Genomic DNA, 11,865 nt, shown 5'->3' on the forward strand with positions numbered 1-11,865 from the left:
ATGAGGTTGAGCGGAACCGGCTAGATATAGTCAGGCTCACCTCCACACTTAGCATTGACTCTGGAACCCAGGCCCTTGAGAGGGGTTGATCTCTTTTTTACGCTGGAGTTGCTCAGGGTGAGAGGCAGAGGGCTGGATGTGCTTTCTATTAGCCTTAAAACTCTCTGCCTGTATGTTGGGGTTTTCTCCGGGGGACAAAGGGGTAGCTTCCCTGTGCCTTTGGGTCGGGAAACGGGTCCTGACTGTTGCTTGTGCTTATGCACCAAACAGCAGTTCAGAGTGCCCACCCTTTTTGAAGTCCCTGGGATGAGTACTAGGTGGTGCTCCGACTGGGGACTCCATTGTCCTGCTGGGGGACTTCAGTACTCACGTTGGCACTGATAGCGTGACCTGGAGTGGCGTGATTGTGAGGAATGTCCCACCCAATCTGAACTCGAGTGGTGTTCTGTTATTGGACTTCTGCGCAAGTCGCCGTTTGGTCATAACAAACACCATGTTCAAACATAAGGATGCCCATCGGTATGACTGGTACCAGGGCAGCCTAGGTCAGGCTGTTAGCTTTGGCTGTTTTCATCCTAGCTGTTGAAACTGTGGACCAACTCTACCCTTGCTAGGGTGATGGAGGGGTCATGGGAGTTTGCCCAACCAATCCAAGTGTTTTGTGGATTTGGAGAAGGCTTATGACCATGTCCCCAGAGACACCCTGTGGAGGGCACTCCAGGAGTATGGGGTGGATGGTCTTTTGCTAAAGCTGGGCGGACACTGTGCGACTTTTTCACTCGTAGCACTCAGCTTCAGCTCAAACTGTACGACTTCCTCGCAGGGCAGATCTTACGAGTCATGTGCTCACACTGTACGACCAAGTTCTCGGATGCGACCTGACTGCTCACACTGTACGTCTGGTAGCAACACGTTGGACCTAAAAAAATATGCTAAAAATAGCCGTTTTTACAAAACACGTTAGATTTTTTTGTCTTGTTTTGCCTGTTGTCCTTTGGGAGTGCTGCAGGAAGACACACAAGGATTTATGGGGGTTGGATGGGGAAAACATGAGGATCAGCACCTCCAAGTCTGAGACCATGGTTCTCGACCGGAAAAGGCGGCTTGCCAACTCCAGGTCGGGAGAGAGGTCCTGCCTCAAGTGGAGGAGTTCAAGTATCTCGGGGTCTTGTTCACGAGTGAGGGAAGGAGGGAGCAGGAGATCAACAGGCGGATTGGGACAGCATCTGCAGTGATGCGGACGCTGAACCGGTTTGTTGTGGTGAAGAAGGAGCTGAGCCGGAAAGCAAGGCTCTCGATTTACCAGTCGATCTACCGCCCAGTCCTCACCTATGGTCATGAGCTTTGGGTAGTGACCGAAAGAACAAGATCACGGATACAAGCGGCCGAAATGAGTTTTCTCCGCAGGGTGGCTGGGCTCAGCCTTAGAGATAGGTTGCGGTGCTCGAACATTTGGGAGAGTCAGAGTAGAGCTGCTGCTCCTCCATATTGAGAGGAGTCAGTTGAGGTGGTTTGGGCATCTTGTTAGGATGCCTCCTGGACACCTCCCCAGGGAGATGTTTCAGGCATGTCCTGCTGGCAGGAGGCCCCTTGGTCGACGCAGGACACGTTGGAGAAGGTATGTCTCCAAACTGGCCCAGGAATGCTTTGGGGTCCTGCCGGAGGAGATGGTGGAGGTGGCCGGGGAGAGGACGGTCTGAAACTCCCTAGTTGGGATGCTGCCCCCGCAACCTGGACCCGGATAGGCAGAAGAAGACGAGACAGGAGAGACTGGAGTGAATATAGCTGAAGCGCTTAAGAGGGTAGTGAATGAATGAAAACTTGAAAACAAGAAGCCAGTGGTTGTCACTGATAATGCCTCAAACATGAGCTTAGCGATTCAGCTAACTGGCTACCAGCATGTATGATGCTTCGCTCACATTCTGTACCTTGCATCACAGCGTGCTCTGAAAGTTCCTACTCTTGCCAGGCTGCTTGCAAAAGTGAGGAGAATCACCATCTTCTTTCACAGAAGTACAGTCAGGGCAGAATCACTCATGAAAAACCAGAGTCTCTTCTGTCTTCTTGCTCACAAGCTCATGGTAGACGTGCCAGTTCGTTGAAACAGTGCCTACTAGATAGTCTCCAGGTTCTTAGAACAACATCCAGTCTCCAGGTTCTTAGAACAACATCCAGCAATCTGTGCAACACCTGAAGTGTTGTTTCTACAGATGCTCCGATCCGATCACGTGATCGGACATTGGGCCAGATCACGTGTTTTTGGAAAGGATGGGAATCTGGAGAAATAAATCAGATTTAACCTTTTAAAACAAAAAACTTGACTTTTCATCCTGAGATAGAGCTGTTCAGATTGAATAATTCAATATTTGTTTCTTGGAGGAAAACAACACAGTAACAACACACAGTTTACGGCAGGCAAGGACTCTGATCGAGGTTTCTAGTTTTCCTACAGCACCGAAGCTTTATACGCCCTGCGGCTGGCTGGACCCTGCTTCCGGCGCTGCAGCTACAGGTGTTATGCAGAGAATGGTAAAATGGCCTGTATTTGTATAATGCCTTCTTAGGGTTCTACAATCCCACAAGGCACTTAACAACACAATTAGTCATTCACACCCTGATGGTAGGGATGAGGTACGATGTAGCCACAGCTGCCCTAGGACGCTCTGACAGAGGCGAGGTTGCCATACACAGGTGCCACTGGTCCCTCCGACCACCACCATCAAGCAAGGTGGGTTAAGTGTCTTGACCAATGACAAAACAACAGCATTCTCTGGTCAGAGTTGGGATCGAACCAGCAACCTTCCGATTATTGGACAATCTGAGCTACAGCCGTCATGAAAAGTTACACTGCCTGCCTGCCGAAGGCTCCGCCTGCCTGCTCCGTCACATGAACACAGCTCACAGCTGCATATTGAAGGAGTAAACAACTTGAAATAAGAGCAATGCTGCTACTGTTAAGTATATTCACAATATAAACAAGTTTTAATTTAGTGTACTTCCCAAATTCAATTCAAAGATACTTTATTAATCCCAGAGGGAAATTAGAGTGCAACTTAAATGAAAGTGAAACTTAAAGGACAGTTGGGATGTTTTCTTCTTATTTTAATGCTATCCTGGCAACTAGATTTCTTTGGTTTCTTGAAGACCTTTCGCTTCTCATCTGAGGAGCTTTGTGAATTCTGACTGGAATATGGGAAAGTCATGCTTTTTGTAGCTGTCTGTTGTTATTTAACGAGTCCAGCTGCCTTCATGAACCCTTTGGATTACCATGACCTGGATGACTGAGAACCTTCACCAGCAATATGAAGATGCTCCTTCTTTGCCTCTTCATGAGGACCCTCTGGTATGGTGGAAATCATAGGTTAACCGCGATTGATAGTAAAACCAGTTAACCCCTGCAATCCTACTCCGGGCAACGCCATTTTCCCAGCGTTGTTATTCAAAGGGTGTGTCTCAATGCCAAGGAACCTTGCCTTGATGTCTTGATCACGCTCCGGTTGCCTAGGAGATATGTCATGAGAAACCGCCAAGACGTGTTCCAATGTTCATGTTCTACCAAGGCGTGTGTTCTCCATTTGTTAGCCGTTTAGCTAGCTGAGCAAGGATACACGGGAGGTGTCTTGTAGCCTAGCCTTGGTCAAAAATTACCCAGAATACACCGCTGTATTTTCAAAAGGACGGCGGATCAGAAGCTGGCAGCTACTTTGGGGGCAAATTTCAAGTTTAAAAGTAAGTCAACTAATTTAAAATGTTTTTTTTTTAGACAAATAAGTTATCTATGGTTGGTTACTTGCTTAGTAGTTGCAGCTTCGGTGGCTAACACCAGAATAAACACCCCAAGGCTGCTTTTATTGTTGCTGGCGACTTCAACCACACCAACTTAAAGACAGTCCTCCCCAGATTCCACCAGCATGTCTCCTGCCACACTAGAGGAGACAAGATTTTAGACCATGTTAATTCCAGCTTGGCTGGAGCCTACAAAGCAACACCCCTCCCCCACATTGGACAATCGGACCATCTCTCCCAGTTCCTCACACCTCGGTATTCACCACTCATCCAACGTGTGAAACCTGCTGTGAGGACAATTAAAGTGTGGTCAGAGGGGACTAGGGCTGCACGATATTAGGAAAACCTGCGATATTCGATAACAGTGCTTAATATTGCGATATCAATATTACTCACGATAAATGAACAAATACTAAAGTATGCAGTGTTGATGTTGTCTGGCGTGTGATGTCTGCTCTGGGTTCAAAGCAAACAAAAACTAATGCATGAATTCCATTACAACATAACATTTTTATTGCTCAAATATGCAGCTGCACCTGCTACTGTATTAGCAGCAAAACAACAAACTGCATGCATGCAGTTTCTCAGTGACTTTAAAACATCACCTCCACCATAAAACTTTTTCTGATGCTCCAAATACAGAAAAACATCCCTTACCAGGGTTTTTTGAATAAATAAAAAAATCTGAAAATATGTTTAAATGTTAAATAATAGTTAACATCACTTAAGTGCAACAGCAAAGTCTCTCATTGCTACTGAGCATTTTCTCCACTTATGTGGTTATGATATAAGGCTGTTGCTGTAATTGGGAAGTGAACTGTGCTGGGCCAAACTAGGAGAACATTAAGATTTTTTGAGGGAAAGAGAAAAACAATTGTCTACCTTTCAGAAGAGGAGCTGGCAAAAAAACTACACGGAAAATATGTGAAAACGTTTGTTTTTAACCCCAAATTGAACAAGTTTACCTAGATCTTAAAAAGCAGCTCAGATGATGAAACTGCAACTATGATTCTGATAACAAGCTAACAAATTGAACTAGCTCCTCTTAAGATAACCGGCTAACAGAGCTTCTGACTGACAGTTTATGTGCAGCAGCAAATCAACGATCCTGATTAACAAGGTTATAAAAGCTCATAAATGAAAAATCACTTTGATGTGTGGGGGAGCTTTTCCAGGCCCTCTTCAGCAGGTTGGGACTGGGAGGAGAGTGCTGTAGCCTTTTAGCTGGAAGCTAACCGGAGCCTGGGGCTAACGGTGGGTTGGTTCACCGGCACGTGTCGGAGTCAGCCCGGTTATTATCAGCTGCTTAACGACACCGAGCGGACTCACGTTCATGTTTGAAAGCAGCACCGATTCCAGAAACCTCAGCACAAAGTGCGTTCGTTAATCTGAGCCAACATGACGAACAAGGGAAGCGAGCGGCAGCGGAAAGCGGGGGCGGAGCAGAGATAGTGGAATTTTGGGGTAAGGGTCTACGTAGGGGTGGGCGTATTACGTGAACGGACCCATCTGATTGGCTGCATATCAGAAGGGCTGCATTTGATTGGTCAAATAATACTTCCGCGTAAAAAAACAGAGCTGGTTTACAAAAAGTTGATGTATGACACGAATGGAAATGTTTGAACCAAACATTTATCGCCGTTTTTGACGATGAGCGATGAGCCTATCGCATGTCCTGTTATCGCGATGACGATAATTTTTCGATATATTGTGCAGCCCTAGAGGGGACAGACAGGGTGCTCCAGGACAGATTTAAAAACACAGACCGGAATATGTTCACCAACACAGACCTGGACCAGTACGCCTCATCTGTACTGGATTACATCTCCGTAACCACAGACAGTGTCACCACCCAGAAAAGGATCACCATGTACCCCAATCAGAAGCCTTGGATGAACCGAGATGTTCATCTCCTACTGAAGGCCCGCAACACCGCTTTTAGGTCAGGAGATGCACACGCCTACAGTACAGCCAGGGCTAATCTAAAGAAGGGCATCAAAAAAGCCAAACACCATTACAAAAAGAAGATAGAAGAACACTTCTCCAACTTCAACCCCCGACGCATGTGGCAAGGACTCCAGACCATTACAGACTACAGGATCACCAAGCCCTCCCCCGCATCCTCTGATGTTTCCTTCCTCAACGAGCTCAAGAACTTTTATGCTCGTTTGGAGCGAGGGAACCTCACAACCACAACCATAACAGACCACCAACCTCTGACTCTCTCCCCCACCGATGTACGAGCGGTGCTGAGCAGGATCAATGTCCACAAGGCTGCAGGCCCACATGGCACCCCTGGGCGTGTTCTCAGAGCGTGCTCTGGGGAGCTCGCAGGAGTGCTCACAGACATATTCAATCTGTCCGTGGCCCATGCTGTGGTACCAGCCTGCTTCAAATCCACCTCCATCGTCCCGATACCCAAAAACTCCAACCCATCTAGCCTCAATGACTACCGCCTGGTAGCAATCACCCCCATCATCACGAAGTGCTTAGAGCAGCTGGTCTTAACACACTTCAAATCCTGTCTCCCCCCACCCTGGACCCCCACCAATTTGCATACCGCCAGAACAGGAGCACAGAGGATGCAGTCTCCATTGCACTGCACTCTGTCCTCTCACACCTGGACAACAACAACACCTACGCCAGAATGCTGTTTATAGACTTCAGTTCAGCATTCAATACAATCCACCCCTCACAACTCATCAGGAAAATGACAGACCTGGGGATCAGTTCCCTCACCTGCAAATGGTTACTGGACTTCCTGACCAACCGCCCTCAACATGTCCGACTGGATAACCGCTGCTCATCAACAATCACAATGAACACTGGTGTACCACAAGGCTGTGCGATGAGCCCTTTCCTCTACTCCCTTTTCACCCACGACTGCAGACCTGCTGATGGTTCCAGCACCATCATTAAGTTTGCAGATGACACCACGGTGATAGGCCTCATCAGTGACAACGATGAGACCGCCTACAGGGAGGAGGTGGACTGTCTGACTGAGTGGTGCGACACAAACAACCTGCTGCTCAACACTGACAAGACTAAGGAGCTCATCGTGGACTACAGGAGGAATGCTGACCCACATCCACCCATCCACATTAAGGGGACGGCAGTAGAGCGTGTGAGCAGCTTCAAGTTCCTGGGAGTCCACATCTCCGAGGATCTCACCTGGACTACCAGCTGCTCCAAGCTGGTCAAGAAGGCTCACCAGCGCCTCTTCTTCTTGAGGACCCTGAGGAGGAGGAACCTGTCCTCAGACATCCTGGTGAACTTCTATCGCTGTACCATCGAGAGCATCCTGACCAACTGTATAACAGTCTGGTATGGGAACTGCTCCGCCTCGGACCGGAAGGCGTTGCAGAGGGTCGGGAAAACTGCCCAGCGCATCGCCGGAGCACCACTTCCTGCCATAAAGGACATCTACAGGAAGCGGTGTCTGAAAAGGGCTAGGAAAATCATCAGAGCCCAAAGTCACCCATCACATGCACTGATCACCCTGCTGCCCTCTGGGAGGCGCTACAGGAGCCTCCGGACTAAGACCACCAGGTACCGGAACAGTTTCTTCCCAACAGCTGTCAGACTCCTGAACTCTGCCTCCTGACATATGACCCACGTTAAACTCATGGACTGCTTGTATTAACTACAGCCTGTACATACTTATAGTCATAGAATATTCATAACATACTTCATACCGTGTACATTATAACATACATAACTGATCAATTTCTGTAATATACTTACACATCTATATTATTGCTAACATATATTGTAATACATCTATATCACGGCTAAAGCATTTCTGGATGGATGCAAACTGCATTTCGTTGCCCTGTACCTGTACACGTGCAATGACAATAAAGTTGAATTCTATTCTATTCTAGCAGGTAGTAACTCACTTATATATTTAATTTATCAAATATATACACAATTTAAGGCTTGTTATATATTTATATTGAAACTTATACCTATAAAATGTGTTATTTCCCGTGTCATATGACGCTACATGACTGCCGCAGAAGCCGCTGTCACGCGATGCAAGTCTGTTCCATTTAACGGTTTTCTTTGACCAAGGAAGGACAGCGTCCTCGTAAGCAAGGCGCCTTGACATTGACAAACACCCCAGGTATTTTTCTAACAGGAAGTCTGGTTGAAAGAAGTCTCCACCCATGCCCACGTTAAACAAATCAGCCAAAACCTTCAGAGAGTGTAGAACAGTGAAGGCCTTTATTACTTTAACTAATCGTGTGATCTTCCAGTTCTATTTGTGCTTCAGTCAGAATCTTTGATATTAAGATAAAGCCTGAGAGAAACAGTTCTGACTGCAGTGTGTGTGTGTGTGAGCGAGCGAGCGAGCGTGTGTGTGTGTGTGTGTAAGAGAACAGACTGATAAGGACTGAGTTAGTCCTACTTTTCTTAGACTCTGCTAATAGGATTCCAGGACAGTCCCACCCCCACAACCACATGCACTGCTCCACCTGTGCATGCACACGCACGCACGCACACACACACACACACACACACACACACACACACACACACACACACACACACACACACACACACACACACACGCACGCGTATGTAACTGTACACACAAATGTAACCTTACCTGGGTGTCCTCTGTCCTTGTGCTGCAGCTCTGACTCTCACGTTGCCGTGGTAACCACCTCTTCCTTCCTGCTGTGTCTGTAACCTTGTTTTATCCTCCTTTTCCTCTCTGAGCACTTGTTGTCTGCAGCAGAGCCGGCTCATTGTGGATTTACCGACTCAGCTCCTCCTCCTCCAGTCTTGATCAGCTGCTAGCTCCGCCCCACTTCTCCTCCCAGCCAATCAGGTGCTGTGCTACCTCCATCAGCCAGTGATTGGCAGCACAGACAGGCCTGTCCAGGGTCAGAATCACAACAGTTACACACTAATCAATGAACAGTGACATCAAACTGAATTGACACATGATTGGCTTATATTAAAGACCATGACATCATCAGAAGGCTAACCAACAGCTGAAACATGTTTAAACATCAAAGAAAAAACTGTTTCAAGGTTCCAAAAACAAAAAACATCAAACTGTTTTAATCACGAAGAGAAGCAAGGGTCCTCTCAACAAACACACAACCTCCTGCACAAGATTCAAGATGAGGCAGTCAACCAGAACCAAACCGGACTAGGCCAGGGGTTCTGGACCCGGTCAGGGGTTCTGGACCCAGTCAGGGGATCTGGACTTGGTCAGAGGTTCTAGACTGGGTAAGGGGTTCTAAACCGGATTAGAGGTTCTGGAATGGGTCAGGGGTTCTGGACCCAGTCAGGGGTTCTGGACCGGGTCAGGGGTTCTGGTCTGGGTCAGAGGTTCTGGACAGGGTGTCAGGGGTACTGGACTGGGTCAGGGGTTCTAGACCGGGTCAGAGGTTCTGGACTTGGTCAGGGATTCTGGAACGGGTCAGGGGTTCTGGAACGGGTCAGAGGTTCTGGACTTGGTCTGGGGGTTTGGACCAGGTCAGAGGTTCTAGACTGGGTCAGAGGTTCTAGACTGGGTAAGGGGTTCTAGACCGGATTAGAGGTTCTGGAACGGGTCAGGGGTTTTGGACCAGGTCAGAGGTTCTAGACTGTGTAAGGGGTTCTAGACCAGATTAGAGGTTCTGGACCGGGTCAGGGGTTCTGGGTCTGCAGAATGAACATTAATGAGTTTTCTCACCAGTTTCAGACGCTCTTCTTCATCAGGATCATCAGGCTGAAGCTCTTTGTCCATGAATGTCTCTAAACTCCTCTTCAGGTCCAGTTTCGGGTTAAAACCAGAACTTTGGACCGTTTCGGATTTTCTTCATAACGAGTAAAACAGACACAAACATAACGAGTCGTAGTCCCAGTGTGACTCGGCAAACCGGCTGCTAGAGAAGGTCTACGTTAGTCTCTGGTTCTGACAGACAAACCCATGAATGTTCATGCTGATGATGGTTGATTTAAGCGTTTTTTGCTTTACACACGTTTTCTTCTCACAAATTCACTCAGAACAGGAACAAAAACCACAAAGAGACACTAAAGAAGTAACACACAACAGATGAGCCTGATCAGAACCTCTGGCTCGGTTCTGGTCCATTTAACAGCCTTCACTTTCTCACTCATCTAAATTTCTACACCAGGGCCAGTGTCCAGCATGTTTTAGTTGAACCCTGCTCCAGCACACCTGTTTATGGTCAGCAGGTGATTGACAGGCTTCTGCAGGGCCTGATAAACTGCTGCACAGGTGCATTGGAGCAGAGAAACCACTAAAACATGCTGTATACCGTCCTCCAGGACCCTGCTCTACACTTAACAGAAGCCGGTGAATAACTGAAAACGGTCACTACTTCCGGTTTGGAACTCGCTAGAATGTAACTTTATTCTGGTTTCTGACCCCAACTCGACCTTGTTGCTCCAGATCCGGATCTCATGGATGGAGCAGCTTTCTTTTGGCTTTTCCTTGAATAAAATCATCGTTAAAATCCAAAAACATCCCCGTGTTCTCACACACGTTCGTCCTGGAGATAAACATCGGCTCTTCTCCCTACAACGCTCGTTTTCTGCCGCGTTTCAGCGCAGATGCCCGCTATTCCCGGCAGCAAACTGAACGCCTGATCTCCTTTAGGAAATGATCGTTTCCCTTTCTTTCTGTGCTGAAGTGGATATTTGGCACCCCTCTCTGTTCCTACACAACCCCCGGTGTTTTGGAAGTGTGTTTTATTTTACGGCTCGTGAATGCTGGCGGAAGTCTTGCCTGAAATCTCGTGTTTTCCCAGGAAGCGGTGTAGCTGTTGGCGGCGCTCAGCGGGGTGGACCGTAACCAGAAGAACACGGAAGGCTGTGACATTAGGAACGTTACCGGAGAAGGAGGCTGCTAAACGGACCCGTGTGTGCGCCGACTTACTCGAGTCACACTTTGAAACAAGGAAAACCTCCCGGTGCCGGTCTGGGTTCACTTTCCTCTCATCAAAAGTAAAATGAATCTTAATCTGGTTGTGTTTCTATTGGGTTTTGCCCGCTCTACTTACCTCCAGGAGCAACCGGATGCGTCGGGTTCTGCAGCCTTTAGCGACCCCTGAAACACAGCTGCAGCGCCGACGTGGACCCACCGGACCGGTCCATTAACGGGCACGCTGTCGGTAACGAGTAGCTGGAGGATAGTAACGGTAGCGCCCAGCAAAGTAATCTCATTACACAAAGCAGCAGTGACCGCGGTGCTGCTTTCGGTTCGTTTCTGCTGAGCCTTTACTTGGTTTTATTTCATTTTTAATTTATTTAACATTTTTTGTCAGCTGCTGAACGTTAGTTTACCTTCTCCACAGCGACTTCCACTTCCGCATCGCCTGGGTGACGTAACGGTGACGCAAGCACGTCAGATTTGATTTGACCTAGCTGAAAAAAAATCAATTCAGAAACACTTGTCATAAAACCAGAGAATAGATCATTTTAATTTTGTAAATGTACAAAACGTATATGTTTATAATGATTTATTATTATTATTATTATTATTATTATTATTATTATTATTATTATTAAGTTACTTTCCCCACTGTGGGATTAATAAAGTCTATTTTATTATTATTTTTATTATTACTATTGGCCTGGTCTTTCTAAATTGTCATCAGGTGGGAGTGAGTGCAAGGTTAGAATTTTACTTTAATTCTATTCTATTTTATTTATTTTTAAAAACAGTCACCCTGTTGTATTAAAAATGTGTCCTTAAACCTCTTACATCATAACAAAAATTTTAATTCAATTCAAATTAAAAAATACTTTATCAATCCCAGAGGGAAATTAGAGTTTCAGTACACACAATTCTGTGATCAGACATACATACATAGCAGTGATGATGATGTGAAGCCTTTTGAACCAACAAAGCTTTACAATCCAATTTAACTGAAAATAGGTTCAAGGGTCAATGCTTCAAAACTCTGTGAGGACATCTGCTGGTAAATGTTTGTATTTCATTGTATTGTTGTCAGCCAATTCTACTGAAAATGAATGGTGTATTGAACTTTATGGACAAATAAAGCATTAAAAAGCTTCCTCAGGATCATATAATAAAAGTATCTTGAATTTGAA

At 46.6% G+C, this 11,865-nt stretch overlaps 1 protein-coding gene across 2 annotated transcripts in view; it reads right to left on the reverse strand.

Annotated features, from left to right (window-relative positions):
• The window catches only part of psda (pleckstrin and Sec7 domain containing a), a 73,776-nt gene extending 62,553 nt beyond the window's left edge, over nucleotides 1–11,223 (reverse strand). Inside the window, exon 1 of one of the 2 annotated variants that reach the window (XM_015945991.3) lies at nucleotides 11,095–11,223. In XM_015945991.3, the coding sequence (XP_015801477.3) occupies nucleotides 11,095–11,208 (114 nt within the window). In that variant the 5' untranslated portion in view covers nucleotides 11,209–11,223. Of the gene's footprint in view, nucleotides 1–10,811; nucleotides 10,901–11,094 lie in introns of those variants that run through there. The other variant, XM_054750441.2, reaches the window with a different exon arrangement.
• Nucleotides 11,224–11,865: the final 642 nt, after the last annotated feature.

The sequence above is a fragment of the Nothobranchius furzeri genome, chromosome 12, assembly GCF_043380555.1.
Source record: "Nothobranchius furzeri strain GRZ-AD chromosome 12, NfurGRZ-RIMD1, whole genome shotgun sequence".
Classification (NCBI taxonomy): Eukaryota; Metazoa; Chordata; class Actinopteri; order Cyprinodontiformes; family Nothobranchiidae; genus Nothobranchius; species Nothobranchius furzeri.